Source organism: Furipterus horrens, unplaced genomic scaffold (assembly GCF_987537825.1).
Source record: "Furipterus horrens unplaced genomic scaffold, mFurHor1.1.pri manual_scaffold_2, whole genome shotgun sequence".
Taxonomy (NCBI): Eukaryota; Metazoa; Chordata; class Mammalia; order Chiroptera; family Furipteridae; genus Furipterus; species Furipterus horrens.
This window is the reverse complement of record NW_028327172.1, coordinates 144,866,657-144,883,386: the sequence shown is the minus strand read 5'-3', so window position 1 is coordinate 144,883,386 and position 16,730 is coordinate 144,866,657. Positions and strand designations below refer to the sequence as shown.

At 36.0% G+C, this 16,730-nt stretch overlaps 1 protein-coding gene across 1 annotated transcript in view; it reads left to right on the top strand.

Annotated features, from left to right (window-relative positions):
• Nucleotides 1-1,119: 1,119 nt before the first annotated feature.
• NSUN6 (NOP2/Sun RNA methyltransferase 6) overlaps nt 1,120-16,730 on the top strand; it is a 43,112-nt gene continuing 27,501 nt past the window's right edge. The window contains exons 1-5 of the mRNA XM_090266574.1: nt 1,120-1,635; nt 3,613-3,768; nt 7,852-7,931; nt 12,320-12,429; nt 13,287-13,440. Coding sequence (XP_090122700.1) covers nt 1,561-1,635; nt 3,613-3,768; nt 7,852-7,931; nt 12,320-12,429; nt 13,287-13,440 — 575 coding nt within the window. The 5' untranslated portion in view covers nt 1,120-1,560. The remainder of the gene's footprint in view (nt 1,636-3,612; nt 3,769-7,851; nt 7,932-12,319; nt 12,430-13,286; nt 13,441-16,730) is intronic.

The window sequence follows — 16,730 nt, the reverse complement described above, 5'->3', positions numbered from 1 at the left end:
ATCAAGGTAGGAGGGAATGGAATAGACGGAGAGAGGTTGGGAGGAACTGTATGCACAACTAATGGACATAATCTAAAAGGGGGGGACAACTGGAGGGAGGGGGGCCACCGGGTGGAGGGGAGCAGAGGGAAGGGAAATTGGCACAAATGTAATAATTTAATCAATAAAACACATTAAATCTGAAAAAAAATCCTTATTTTGAATCTATGTTATTCAATAAATATTATTTTTTAAAAGAAAAAAAATTAAATAGATCTCTGGGTAAAAAAAAAAATTTTTGCAGACACTGGTTGATGAATCATAGAAAGTAGCTTTTATACTTTTAAAAATATCTTCATGAGATAAAAAGATAAAAATGTCTTCATGTGAGAATTAAACACTTAAGCAAGAACTCTGCCGTACAGTTGTGTTGTTGATTAGTTACAACAAAACAATGAAGTCAGAGACATTATTTTTAGTTTCCCAATCAATCATAAGATGGCTCAGTGACTTTCATTAGGCGCCTTGTCCTTCTGAATCTCCTTCCTCATCTGTATCATAAAAAGATTTTGCCAAAGGTCTCCCGAGCTTTAAAGTACAAATCAACTAATTATAAATACTATCTGTGGGTTTTTAAGTTTTGCCTGAGCATCCATTAGCCCCGTTTTTCAAAATTTGAATAATGTCCACAACTAAAGTCAGGTCTGTATGCCTGATATAGGTAATTCATGAAATCAAAGGGTGGCTGAGTCCAAATAAACTTTTACTTCGTCCTTCCTTTGGAGGTTGTCTAGCACGTAACTACTGGATCCCTCACCTACGAAGGGCAGCAAAGCCTTCGAACCAAACCACACCATTTCCGCATTTCTCTCGGCACCCAGGTCTCCCCACAAGTGCTGGATCTGTAGCCCCCGGCCCTTAATTCCTCCCCCTATCCCCTTCAGCCCCCTGTCTCCATCCCCGCCGCTTCCGCCCCGCCCGCCGCCTGCTTTCTCCATGGCTCTCCCCAGCCCTCCGCGCCGGGATGCGCCACCCGCGGAGCTCCGGAACGCAGGAGTGGTAACGTAGCAGCAACTCGTGGCTGCGGATTGGTAGGCCGGGGAGTGGGGGTGGGCCACATCACGGGAAGTGACGGGATCCGCGAGCGCTTTCTGCGGAAAAAATTGGTGGCGCGGGTTTGGAAATTAGGCCTAAAGATTGGGTGCAACTGAGCGGGTGTGACATTGGTTTCCAGGTCTCTGTCCATTTCACCAAGGATTCGCTCGTTAGGCCTTTTTGTCGCTCTCTGCAACGTCAGTGGCATTGCCTCACAGTGATATCGTGAGCGTCCTAAAGGGGGACCGAGGACCTGTGCGCTGGAGGCGAGGACGCCGATTCAGACGGCCTGCGCTCTACAAAAGTGGACGTCCTTCGCGCTTTCGAATTGAACTCGGCGTGAGCGGCGCGGTTTTCCTGGGCATCTGGTGGTCCCGACACGTTGTGGGTGGTATTAACTGTCCAGACGCTGCCTGCTGTAATTCAGGACGAGAAAAACCATCGTGTTCAGCATTTGTATTGGAGGAGGACTTAGCAATAGGAAAAATGTCTATTTTCCCTAAGATGTGTTTGAGACTTGAGGTTGAAAATTATCTCAAAGAGGGCTTTATGAATAAGGAGGTAGGTCAGATAAACATGTAAGATGATATTTGCAAACATTGAAATATTTACATACCCTAGAGAAACAGAAAAAAATCTGAATGAAACTTATCTTTTCAGCCGTTGTTTCTTGCTACTTGTCTTTCTGAGTGTAAGAAATGCCAATCTTCCCTTAGGTATTTAATTAATGTTTTCCGAAAGAAGGAGTAAATGACCTATGTTTTAACACTTAGGAAAGGGAAAGGGGGAGGGGAAAAAGCGGTTCTGTTCCTGGCAGTGGCTCCAAAGGGCTTACAAAGATGAACAAGAAGACCACCTACCCTGGAGAATTTGTACTGTTTAAAGATAGAGGCCTGAGTCCTAGAGCGCTTGCTTTGGAACTCAGGGGGAAGAGGTCTTATAATTGGTTGAGTGCCTCTTAATGCCAGGAGCTGTGCTAAAATGATTTTGAGACCTTTCCATCTTTCTCCCTTGGCAATCTTTTTTTTTTTTTTGGTAGAGATTTCTTCCTGTCTGACCAGTTCTGAGATCAGAGAACGGAAGGTCTAAAGAATCATGTAACTGATCCGAATCAAGTAATAGTACTGAAACCTGAAGCTAGAAAGGTACAGATTTGTAATCTCTCTGGGCAGTTTTGTATTTTCTAAATCTTTGGTTTTCCGTTCAAAGTAAAGCTGCTTGAATGCTACTCATTTTTAACATTTTACTGAAGCCATGACCTTTAGATTTTATTTCTACACTTAATTTCCAAAGATTATGTTATAGGACTGAACAGTGTGAAAAGAGAAAATATCCTCTCTTCATTTCAAAGAACTTAACATATAAAGAACATAGAGAGTGGAGGAATTCATTGTTTTTTCTCAGCTATTTTTATTTTATTTTTATTATTTTTTAATCTTCACTGGTGGATATGTTACTGATATGAGAGAGAGAGAAAAAAACGTTGATGTGAGAAACATCCATCAGTTGTCCCAATGAAGGATGGAACCCCCAACCTAGGAATGTTCCTTAACTGGAATCGGACTTGCAGCTTTTGGTGTATGGAATGACACTCCAAGCAACTGGGCCATCTGGCCAGGGCTCTCAGCAATTTTTAAAATGACCCAACATTGTTTTATAAAAGAAGATCCAAATACCTTTTATTTTTTTAACACCGTCTTCCTAAAACCCACTGTGATTTTACAAAAAATAAAATAACCATTTCTTTGTAAAAAGTATCAAAGGTAAAGGAATATTCAGGGTGGTTTTTTTTTTTTTTTTTTTTTTTAATTAAACCTTGAGAAAGTCCTAATACTTTTAGTCTGGCAGGTGGTTTATAAAGATTCTGTGAGGCAGGGTATAGCCAAAGATGACAAAAATGGGGAAATATGCGCCTTGAAAAGCTTCAGTTACTTACAAGGTAGCTTCGTTGTTTGAGTCTACAACTTCATTTCTGACATGAACCTTTGCTACCCAACTTTTTGCGACAGTATCTATTTGTTACACTTACTTATATCATTTAAAAAGCTGATGGCACATGGGATTTTTGTATGACAATATCAGTGTTACTTCTTCAAATTCTGGTATTTTAAAAGACTAATCACCATTGTACTAGGATATGAGGTTAGCATGTACATAGATTTACAGAACTGATATAACAGTTAATGCATTATAAATAAATAGAATGAAATTTTGAATTTATGTGGATAAACATAGCAGCTGTTTTACACATTCAAGATGTTAATAACACTTTAAAGTTAAAGCAATGTTTTCCTAAGTCTTTATGTGGGGCATTTTGTTAGGTGTTTATTAACCACAGTTGAACCCAAGAACCCTGTGAAGTAGTAATGCCATTCCCTGAGTGTTATTAACACATAAACAATACAGCAAGGTGAAATGGAACGGAATAATTGCTGAAAGATGTCCATGAGCTGGAACAAATGTGTATGCATATTCTACTTAATATTTTTAATTTGTATAATGAAATTGAAACAATAACTTCCTTTTTTCCCCTCCCAGGTTGTATCAGCTTTTGGTAAACAAGAAGCAGAAAGGAAGTTTGAAACTCTGTTAAATCACTTGTCACACCCTCCATCATTCACAACTGTCAGAGTAAATACACATCTAGCCTCAGTGCAGCATGTGAAAAATCTATTATTTGATGAACTTCAGAAGGTTTGTGCAAATTTTTAATGTCATTATGTATATAATTACATTTATACAATCTATGTCATATTGCTGCCCACTAAAATACTTTGAATGATAGAACACTATTTTACAAATAAGGAAATTAAGGATCATGAATATTAAATTTTTCAAGGTTACAAAGTGAGTGGTGATGCTAGAATTTGTAGATAGCACTTCGGATTCTGTATTTTTAGTGATTGGATAGGTCCCCCAGCCCTTTGGGCTTCAGTTGCTTCATCATTAAAATACATGTGAAGAGGTCCAGTCTAATCCTAGAAGTTTGTGATTTTTTTAAATTAGCCACATATAACTTTCAGGAGGGCAGATGGTGTAGTTGAGGTGAGCCCAGAGATAGGGAAGAACGTACTGATTACCTGTAGGATTATGTTTTAAATTGACATTAAAAAAAAAAAAAAGAATGGAGAAGTACCTTATTATCTTTAATAAAAGCAGGAAATTAGAACAGTATAAAGAAAATATTTTTTCGGCCCTGGCCAAGAAGCTCAGTTGGTTATAGCATCCTCCCCATATGCCAAGATTGCGTGTTTGATCTTGGGTCAGGGCACACACAAGGATTAACCAATGAATGCATAAATTAGTGGAATACCACATCAATGTCTGCCTGCCTACCACTTCTCTCTTCCTCTTTTCCTCCCTCTCTCTCTCCCCATCTCCCTCCTCTCTCTTTTCCTTCCCCTCTCTCTCAAAATTAATAAACTAAAAATAAATAAAAATAATATATTTTCAAATAAAACAACAAGTTATTTTCTGTTCAACCAATAAAATAGTTTTGGCATAATACTCATTTTCTGAATGTGAAAATAGTATTCTATAATGGCATTTTATAAGTTCCAAACATAAAACTAACATTTGAATTTTCTTATATTTCATAATTTGCTTTCAAAAGCTGTGCATTTTGTGTTTCATTCACTGCGTTGAAATTTGCCTCTAAAGAAATGTAAAATGGTGAAAAACAGATGCGTTATGGGGTACTTAAAATTGCATTTTGTAGTTATTAAAGCTCTTAGAACAATTAACTTGCAGGCATCAGGAGACCTATTTCTACCTATTTACTATGTAAATTAAAAGCAAGAGGCAAGCATGATTAAAGGGCTTCCATTTGTATATCACTGTGTTATCACTTTACTCTTGATATAATCAGAAAATTTCAGAAAAATATCACTGATACTGAGTCTCTTTAAGAACAGTTCTATAGATTTCAAGTTGTGAGTTGATGACTATATTATAAGAAGAACCAGCTGTGATATCTGAGTGTACAACTTGGAGGAAAATTAATCTGAGTTTTAATTATTGATCGTGATAATTTCATTGAGAGTAATGATGATAGGCATGAAATATAAGCAGTTCCTCTAAGCAACTAAATTATTTCTTTTATATCACCACGCGAGTATGCTTTCAGGCAGTAAAAAGGAAACCGTTTGAGGTCAGTCAGAGGTGTCCATAACTGAGGCAGATCCAGATTGTTTTCTTTACTTGCAAATTATTCCTAGACCTTAGATATTCTTGTCTCCCAGACTGATGGGTATACAAGATCTCATGGACTAGTATCGAGAATAAGGCAGACAAAATCAGTCTGCAGGGGCTTCATGTCCCTTTCCTTAAAGGTTAAGATTAGATAGAGAAAGTTGGGTCTTAAGCATTAGATAGGAAATGGAGGTGGAGCAGTACCAACTGCCAGCAGGAAAGGGGATGTGGAAGACATTTTAGACTATTTATTTTCTTTTTCTGTTCATGTTCCAAAGCTCCTGTGTGTCCTAAAGAGATATTCTGAATGGGATGATATAAGAGTAGGTGCTTTATCCCCAGATTTCTCTGGGCCACATACTGAAATTTAATAATTTATAATTTAATTTAGTTGGTGAGGATGTGGAGAAATTGGAATCTTCATACTTTGCAAATGAGAATGCCAAATGGCCTTTTTGGAAAATAATTTGGTAGTTTCTTACAAAGTTATGCATAAATTTACTGTCCAACCAAACAGTAGAATGAAATACATCCATACAAACACTTGAACATTATGGCAGCATTTTTTTGTAATATCTAAAAGGTAGAAACTATCCAAGTGTCTTATCAGCTGGTGAAGAGAAAAACAAAATATGATATATTTATACAGTAGAGTACTATTCAGCAATGAAGGTAATGAACTGATACATGCTTCAAAATTGTTGAACCTCAGAAACATAGTAAGTGAAAAAAGCCAGATACAAGACATTATATATATTGTATGATTTAATTTGTATAAAATATCTAGAAAAGACAAATTTTTAAAGAAAGTAGTAGTGGTTGTCTAGGATTGGAGCGAGGAACATGGATTGACTACAAATGGACATAAGAAATCTTTGTGTGGTGATAGAAGTTATCTAAAACTGAGTTGGGGTGATGGTTGCACAGTTCTTTAAGTTTACTAAAAATCACTGAATTGTACATTTAAAGTGGGTACATTTTATGATATGTAAATTAAACCTCAATAAGGCTATTTTTAAAAGGGCATAAAGGCAGAAACAAAAAGAAGAAGCAGGTGCTATGATTGGTTTTAAAATAAGTTTATTTGTGTTTTATGAATGTTATGCACATGTGTGTGGTTTTATGAAAGTTTTATTTCTGTATCATTTTCACATCCAACAGAAAAGAGAAGAATGATCTTGGCTTGAGAAGGAGTGATCTGTATATAAAATATTTCAATAATGTAAAGCAAATAGTACTTTTAAAACTAAACAGAAACAAATGACAAAGTTCACTATATTTTCTTTCCTTGGAAAGATCAGTTTACCATAGTCTGGATACTGTAAAACCATCAAATAATGAGGAAGGAAAATCAAAACAAAAAAAAAAAACGGAGAGGTGACTGATCGAATGAGATCTGTTGACTTGGTAGAAAAGTAGTTAAGAGTTGTAAAATATGAACAATTTCTCTTATCAATTTACAAATAAGTTAATTTTGGAAGTTCTTTTTTAGGTAGTGTATGGGTACTACAGGGCAATGCAAGTATGTATGATTACTACTATCCTTTCATGTAGTATGTAAAATTAATGTATTGACAATCCCTAGTCTGCATAACAGACTTGTTCTCAAATATTTGCATGTTGTCCTCTGATGGAATATACAGTCCTTGGTATCCAGTCCACTGTTCTCTCTTTTATTCTGCTGTGTGGAGTGCCCAGTCATCTTCTGCCTGCAACAATGGTGTGCTTGTACATATTCAACAGCCCACTTCTGGGAAAAATAACCATTTGTGGTGTTTTGCTGATTTAAGTTGTGTCAATACTACCACTGTGGTCTATTCCAAGCTACCAGCATGACCGTGGAGTTGAGAAGAGATGCAGGCAATTGGCTGTGGTGAGGCTGTGTGAGCTGGCTTCAGCACCCATCCCACTGGCCCTGGACCTGTTTCTAGTCTGACAGCCAAGTATGATAGAGGATATTGAAAGTCCTGAACCTTTGCCAAAAAAGCCACATTCATTTCCCTCATCAAAATCAACATGGCATAATGATAGTGTATAATAAATAGTAGTTAATCTCAATATTTAATGTCTTATTCAGAAGCTTTTCTCAAATGAGTCCTACATGCAGTTCTTTATTGGAAATTTTTTAAAGCAAATCACTTAAAGTAAGCATGGTTTGTATTTATAAAGCCAAACAGTAAGCAAAGTTGAGCCTCGTAAAGAAGTCAGGACAGCGTAGGTGGTATAGTCAGTAATATTGTAATAACTGTGTGTGGTGCCAGGTAGGAACTAGACTTATTGGGGGGTGGGAGGAGAATCACTTCATAAATTATATAATTGTCTAACCATTATGCTGTGCACTGAAACAAATATAAGAAAATATTAAATGTGAACTGTAATTGAAAAAAACAAACTTCAGAATCAAATTATGGAGAACACGTAGTTGTTTTGAAGTCTTTTTTTTTTTATAGTATTCCATGAAAGAACATGAAAATATCCCTAACCAAGCTTTATGCTCTGCTAGGTATTGATACTGGAAAGCTCCATAAATTGAAATTTATCAGATTTATTAATTGCTTTGTAATCCTGTGTGTTTACTTTTAACAGCAGTTTAATGGGATAAGTGTTCCTATTCTTCAACATCCAGACCTTCAAGATGTCTTACTTATTCCTGTTATTGGACCTAGGTTTGTAACTATTTCATTTTCCAATTATATACTTCTAAGGAAAAATTTATCACTGGTTCTTTATTCACCATCTGGTAATAATACTGAGTTTCTCAATTATTAGTAACTTTATATAGAAAGGAATTTAAATGCTGACTTCATTTCCTATTATTGAAAGTATTACAAAAGAAGACAAGGAATGGGCCCAAATACCTTGAGAGTAATGCATTTTAGATCTATTTTGTGTAGTGATTGATATTTTCACCCTCCACTTTCTAAGAGACTTCCATTTGTTTACTTGTATATCAAGAGTTTCCATTGCTAAATTAAAACATTTTTTGAGTTATAACACAAATACAAATCTATATTTCCTACTTTCATAGCCAATGTGTTTATAAAATTTTATTCATTAATTCAGTTATGATAAATTATTATGTATGTCTTGTGAGTACAACAGGGATTGTTCTACTCATTTATGTTTTCGGAAGGCATGTTTGAAAATTGAAAAAATAGGCATTCATATTATAATGGAAGTTCTTTTCCCAAGGAACATTTTAAAATCCCCAACTATGGTGTAATTTTTTATACCTCTAAGAATTATAATAAATATAAAAATGCATATTTTGTTGAAGCTCTGAAGCAATTTCATGGTCAACAGTAAAGCATTGGTTTAATAAATTATGGTTTATCTATGCAGTAGAATATTACATGGTCTTTAATGTAGGGTTGCTGTGTGTAGGATAATTACATTTCTTTTGCAATTAAGAAAAGATACAACAACATATTTCTGTATATTTTTTTATGTATAGAAAAGTGTCTGGAAGATAGAATGTACTCAGCTATTAACAGGGGTTAACTCTGAGTGCTTAACTATGAGAAGGTTGGATTGAGAGAAATGGGGTAATGAGAGATTTTCACTTGTAACATTTCTGTTTTTGTTTTTGTTTTTACTAAAAGCATGTATTACTTTTGCAACCTAAAAGTTGATTTTTGTAAGTTCATTATTTTGTTTATTTTAAGGTAAAACTTGCATACAGTGAAATGGAGAGATGTGAATTTAGTGTACAGTTTCCTAATTTGCCAAATGTGTACAATTGTGTAGCCAAGACCCTCCCCAAACAAGATGTAGACCATTTCCATTACCCCAGAAAATTCTTGCATTCTGCTTCCCTACCAGGAAACCACTGTTTTGATTTCTGCTATCTCCTGTTTAGTTTTAAACTAATCAGTTGCTACAATTGGTCACAATCACAGGTCCTTTAAGATTTTGTATTTCTTTCAGAGTATAGTGTGGACATCTTTCCATGATGTCCACATAATTTTCCCTGATTTATATAACACTGTTTCATTATTCTTTTTTTAAAAAGATTTTAATTATTTTTAGAGAGAAGGAAAGGAAGGGAAAAAGAGAGGGAGAGAAACATTGATGTTGGTTGCCTCTTGCAGGCCCCCAGCCCAACCGGGGACCTGGACCGCAACCCAGGTATGTGCCTTGACTGGGAATTGAACCAGCAACCCTTTGGTTCGCGGGTCAGCGCTCAATCCACTGAGCCACACCAGTCAGGGCTCATTCTTTTTAATAGCAACATGAATAGTATATTTCATCATTGAACTCAATTTTAGTTTTTCAGTCCTTTATTGATAGACATTTATAATTTTTTTTCATTATTATCAACAGTGAGTATTCTTAAAATATTCCTTTGTCTACTTACATAAGCAAGTCTACAGGATAAACTAGTACAACATAGAATCACTGGTTTAATGGTCTGTGCATACTTTAGTTTGATACTCTTGCCCTCTAGAAAGATTTACCAGTTAATGTTTCTAACAAGCATTCCATTCTTGTTAATACTGGCCATTTTAGTTTTTAAAAAATATTTTAACAATTTAAACTTTATTTCCTGTAACTTACATGTTGCCTTTGTATTTTAAACAACAATTTAGCTGATTATAGTAGTTTCAGGTCACATGTTATTTCCCTTAGCACTTTGTAGACAGTATGGAATCAATTGTAGCATGAAAAAATCTGGAACAAAAAAAAGAATTATCCCTTTTGTAACAGTATCTTGGTTTTTGCTTGGAGATCTAGGGAATTCTTTCTCATTGAGCTTCAAAAACTTGGCTAGGATGTAGTTTGATTTTTACTATTCTCTCTTAGTTTCTAATGAAACAATAGTGTAACTTTTTAGTTACAAGTCTTCCAGTAGTTCTTTGAGTCATTTTTGTTACATTTTTCTGTATTCTCTGTTATTAAAACACTAGGATTGTTGGACTTCTAGTACGGATACTCTGTGTTGGGGCACCCTAAGACAACCCTCTGCTTTGGTGATTGGCTAGAAGGACTCACAGGACTCAGCATATAGTCATGCTCATGGTGAACATTTATTACACAGAAGGATACAAAAGCAAAATCAGCAAAAGGAGAAAGATGCATGGGGCAAAATCTAGAGGAAGCCAGGCACAAGCTTCTAAGAGTCTCCTCCACATGGAGTTCCCAGGACTTGCTTAATTTCTCCAGCACCCAGTTGTGACACGTGTAAAATGATTGTCTACTAGAAGTGCATTCGAGATTCAGTGCCCAGTGTTTTTATTGGGTGTTGGTCATGTCGGTACCCTCTGCCTAGCACGTTCCAAACTTCCAGGCTCACAAAAAGAAAGCAGCTGTTCAGAATAAACTGCCTTGCTTGTATAAACAGTTTAGGAACACTAAACCACTCTTATCATTAGGGAAAGTTTTATGTCAGTGTCAGGAACTGTATCGCAGTCAAGTTCCTAGATGCCATGTATGGGCCAGTCTTGTAATCAGGCCTTTCTAAGAATAGCAGTCTCAAGCCTGTTGTGTTAACTCTTATTTCAGGGGATGGACTGTCCTTATTTCCTGAGCTCTGCAAGTTAAACTGTAGGATAGACTCAACTGATGATCAATTGTTGAAGTAGGTAATTCAAAGGAAATTATTTAGAATGCAGCAGAGATAGATAAAGAAATTGAAAGTGTGAAGTTGAGTCATGGAAAATAGAATGAAAAAGGTACTTCATATTTCTAATGAGTCCCAGATGTAGAGAGTAGAAAAAAAAGGAGGGGGCGGTAAGACAGTATTCAAAAATGTAATGACTAAATTTTTGACTAAAGACAAATTTAGGAAGTACTCTGAGTCTGAAGCCCAAAGTAAAGATAAATCCATATCTAGATACCCCATGATGAAACTGCAGAACACCAAAGACATCAAGAAGATCTGAAAGCAATCAAAGGTAAAAAGCAGGAAGCCATTCAGTAATCAGGTTAAGAGATATTCTTTTGATGTCATAAGATGGACCCAGAAGACTTGTCAGAGAATTGCAGGTGACGTGATTTGGTGACTCAGTGAATGTCAAGGTAGCAGGTTTAGGAAGAAGAGATTTAAGTTGATGCTGAGGTTTCCAGTTGATTACCCAGTTAGATAATGACACTTTGTTCAATATTGGAAACAGGAGGATGAGAAGATTTGGGGTGTTGCCCACGGTTTGAGGTGTGGATCAGAGAAAAATAACATTGTTTAGGACTTGCTGAGTTTAAGTAACTGGGGGACACCTAGATATATATGCTTGCAAGTAATTCAAAATATCAGTTCAGCATCTAAAAGGATAAACATTAGAATTCATGGATTGTTTTTACAAGTGATATTGAAATCATGAGATTGCCAAGGAATAGGATGCAAGGTGAGAAGAAATGGTAGCTTGTTTTGAACCTTGGGGCGTGAACCTCATTAAGAAGTAGAGTTTAGTGAGATTTGGTCATCTGGAGATCATGGAAAGAAGATGGGACACATGTGAAGTGTTGCCAACCAGGGAAGCTCATTAGAGACTCAGTGTTGACGATGATGCAGGGCTGATCACATTGATGCCTCCTGACCTTTGAAAATGTCTTTCTGAGTGCTAGAAATGATACTTCGGTTTTAGTGATCTAAGGAATAAATCGAAGGTGAGAAACTGAGACATTTTTAAAAAGTTGGGCAGCAAAGGAAGAAAAAAAATGTCCATCTAGTTTAAAATATTGATAATTTACCTTGCAACAATCTACCACTTTAGAATGTTTTGAATTCCTTGTATGTTCTCTGTTTTAGTCTTTGAAGATGGACTTTATTTCTCTTTTAATGCTGTTAAATGGTAAAGCAATTTTTGGTGCCACTTTATTGCCTTCTATCAGATGGACCTCTTTTTTTTTTTTTCTCAAACGCCTATCTTCTTTTTTAAAAAACTATTTTCTCAGTATGTGTTCTATTTTCAGCTTTCTCTTTCTTATTCATTAATGGCATCATTTTGGGGCAATCAGGACTAAAGAGGCTATTTAGGATGTAAGTTGAAACATTGCAAAGGTTGGTACATGTTGGGTGTATATTAGTGTGTTACATTTCTCCTGTTTTAAACCCCAGGAAGGATATTAAAAAACAGCAGTGTGAAGCCATTGTTGGAGCCCAGTGTGGCAATGCGGTATTGAGAGGGGCCCATGTCTATGTTCCAGGGATTGTGTCGGCTTCAAAATGTAAGTATAAAGTGTTGTAAAAAATAATACAAAGAAGCATCTGTCAGAGGCTTGATGTGGCCCACAAAGCCTGAAATAGTTACTTGTCCTTTACAACAGCAAGTTCATTGACTCTTGATCTGTGTGATTTGAACAATTCTAGCTATAGAGCTGGTAGGCTGCTCACTACTATTATAAGGTTATGGGCTAGACAAATTTATAGTAGGTTAGGTCTTAAACCATTTTTTAGAACTGGAACACAATTTCCCATTGTTAATATTAGTGGACATTTTTTACTGAAAATATTTTAGTGAAATGACTGCAAAACTAGATTTACTCAGCCACATAAACCATTCTAAGTACATATAGGCATATAAATGAATATGTGCTTATTGTTAAAATCTGCCTTAATTGGAGTAACAGGAAAACTGTGAAGAAGTACCAGTAGGGTTAGGGGACTTATAAATATTCCTTTCAGAATTTGAGTGTATGTTTTAAAGAATCCTTTTGAAGGAAACTTAGAAATTTGAGGAAGGAGCCAAAATATCAAGATTTGTATCAAGCCTTTTAGGAAATGTTAGGTTTGGAGAAAATCATTTAAATTAGAAGAAACCTAAGACTTCCACTGAGGTAGGATATTTTGAAAATTATTTCATTTCCTTGTTTACCTAGAAAAAAATCTTCAGTTAGATTTATTGTTAGGGAAATTTAAAAGTAAAAGTATTTTTTCTATTAGGGATTATATTGAGATGATGAGCCAGTTTAGGCTCCTTCATGCCCAGTATTGATGTCACTAGAGTTCTCCAGTCTCGCTTAAAGAAGTGTAACTGTTCTATCGAAGTGTAACTTATTATATTATGATTTTCTTCTTTCTCTAGTTATGAAAGCTGGAGATGTTGTTTCTGTATACTCTGATATTAAAGGCAAATGTAAGAAAGGAGCCAAAGAATTCGATGGAACAAAAGTATTTCTTGGAAATGGGATTTCTGAATTAAGCCGCAAGGAAATATTCAGTGGGCTACCTGAACTGAGGTATGGTATTAAGCGTTGTTCGGGGGGAAATAAGCATTGTTTTGTTTCAAGGAAAATTTTTAAAAAATGTAAAAAATAGTATTTCTAATAGCATTATATGAAGAATTTTTTTGGTATAAATTGAACTGGAAAATTTAACCCGTATTTCCATGTTTTTTAGAAAAAAAGTGCTGTTAGGTAACAGAATGAATGCTCAGATTAAAGAGTTTTAAGTAAGCAGCTAGTCATGCTATAATTCAAATAATTTTACTTTTTGAGTTTTATTCATTTGAAATTTTTTCATTTTTGGAGAACAGTACTTATCCTGATAAAGAATTAATTATAAACCTATCCAGATCTTTTTTCTTTTTTAAAAGAAATTTTTTAAAAAATTGATTTTAGAGAGAGAGAAGGGAGAGAAAAAGAGATCGATTTGTTGTTCCACTTATTTTTTTAAATTAATGTGTTCGTTGGTTGTTTTGTTTATTTACTTTTAGAGAGAGGGGAAAGGAGAGAGGGAGAGAAACATCACTGTGTGGTTGCCTCTCACTTGCGCCCTCAACTGGGGACCTGACATGCAACCGAGTCATGTGCCCTGACTGGGAATCGAACCAGCGACACTTGGCTCACAGGCCGATGCTCAATTGTTGTTCCCCTTATTGATGCATTCCTTGGTTGTTTCTCGTATGTGCTCTGACTGGGAATCAAACCCACAGCTTTGGTTTATCAAGACAATGCTCTAATCAACTGAGCTCTCTGGCCAGGGCCCTCTCCAGATTTTTTAAATGTTATCATTTTGTGAAAGAAAAACCCTATGAGTTTAATATAAACAATAAAATAAATAATAAAAGAAAACAATTTTAATCAAAAATAAATTTTTTCCAGAAAGCCAATGCTCACATGAATACCTGTGGTCAAAAATTAATGTTTGGATTTACTCAGACCAAATTAAAATATATTTAGTTTCAAATAATCTCTGGTTGCTACTGGCTCTGAATAAGTTAAATTTGTGGACAATTCAGTTAATTATTTTGCTTAGTATTTTCAACCTGTTTTTAGGAGTTCTCTGGACAACTCCATCTGTCTGAAGTTGGCAGCTGTTGTAGACATGCTGAAAGCTGTGAATCTCTTCATGTAGGTGAAGGGGTTCAGAACAGGCCTCCCCAGGATGTGCCACTTTGGCATGTGAATAATTTTGAGCTAAAGGTGGTTGATATCCTCAGGCTCACGAGAAACTTATTTCTCCCTTAAAGAACTTAAATTAGGGCCTTATCCATAAGAAGAGTCATCACCAGAAATAACTTCTTATGACCTATCTATAGGACAAGACAAACATCTAATTAGTGAATCTGTGCTCTTCTTATTGTCCTGTGAATATTCTGTGAATGACATTCCTCCCCTCTGAAGGCACAAGCTGCCTGACCTCATCCTTAGCTCAGAATGTCATATACAAGGTCTGTCTAGAAAGTATCCAGCCACGTACTATGAAAACTAGAGACATTTATCGAAGAAGATACAAGATACAAGAAACATTGTACATAAGACAATGACACCTCAGTTCCTGTCAAAGTAGAGCTGCCCCATTGTATTTTCCTGAATCTCATAGATGATCTGAAATCTCTTCCCTTTCAAAGGTAATTTTAGTTTTAGGAAAAGCCAGAAAAGTCACAGTGTGCCAAATATAGGCTGTATGGGGGCTGAGTCACCTGGGCGATTTTATATTTCACAAAAATACTGCACGAGAGGCGATGCACGAGTGGGTGTGTTGTCGTGATGAAGCTGCCAATCACCAGTTGCCCATAGCTACGGCCTTATGAATCATCCCAATAGTTGAATAGTTTCCATGGAGGAATGTTCAAGCTTAACGCAAAATTGGATTTGTTGCTCTACTCAGTCATTTTGAATGCGATGGCCACACAGTACACATGCTCACTCAACAGTGTCTACCGCCCCCATTGGCTAGTCATTGTTCATGCATGCACTTTCCAGTCCGCACCCTTTGGCTGCCAGGTTTCATCAGCGTCACACTAACCTTTCTCAGTCTATTAGCAATGGCTGGACTTTTCCTGGACAGACCTTGAATGTCTAACTTTCCCTTTCTGTGTCTGCACCTCTCATGTGTGTGGAGTCTCTGACTCTCTTGTGTGTGGGTTTCCCGTACATACATATGTAATTAAATTTGCTTATTTTCTCTTGTTAATCTAATCTGTCTCATGTAGATTTAATTATTAGACTAGCCATTAGAATCTAGGAGGACAGAAGGAAGTTTCTTCTTCTCCCACATAGGACTGGACCACACCTCTGATTCCTAGAATAGTTTTTCATGTTTTAACAATTTGGGTGTAGTTGAAATTAATTCTTCTGAAGAAAGAGGTTATTGGATTCCCTAGCTCTAGTTAGCAGTACTTTCCAAATGGCCAAGCACAGGGATTGATTTTATTCTCCTTAGAAGACTTTGTGAATATGAAGATAAAGCATAGATCTTCTGTGTTTATCTTTGGCTCTCTAATAGAAGATTGATATTTTCACTGCCTTCTATAGTTCATTGTAAGTAGTACACTCTTCTGCCCTTTACCTTGTTTGTTGGGATAGTTCTAGTAACTGCCAACAGACTTTTTGGAGTAATGTTTTCTTTGTTGGTGGGAGTAGAAAGCAGCCTTTAAAAAAAACTGTTGATTTTTAAACTCAATTTTTAAGTCTAGTGTCAGTTATGCTGTTATGATTTCTTTCTCTGCCTATCTGAGATAAAGCATGCTTCCATAACAAAGAAATGCTACATGTACACCCTGTTTCTTCTTTATATTCTTTAAAAATTTTAGAACCAATTCTACTGGTATTCACCTAGAAAATTTGCCGCCTTTGTTTCTTGAATTCCAGCTGAGTTGAGTCATTCATAGTCTCATAGAGGCAGATTAACTTATAGACTATTTATCCTAGGAGATCTTGTACTTTGTACTATTATATGGAGATATACATTACAAAAGGAGTTTCAAAAGAAACATGTAATCCCATACCTGAGCAATAACTGGTTTAAATTATTTGTAATGTTAAGTTAAATATTGTATAGTTGGAAATGCGTGTGCCAGTAGGTAGGGTGCAAAGGAGACTGTCAAGGGGTGGGTATCAGATGTTCTTTGCTTTTTGTTCTACTTATTTATGCCCAAATGAAGAATTTATGTAACTTTATCCTTTTAGTTCTCCTGATGGCCTTCTATTGTAGGTAAACATTCAGAAACAATTCATTGGAATATTCTAAGTATTTTGGTGCTGAACATGTTGTGTTCTTAGAAATGGAGTTTGTATCCACAATG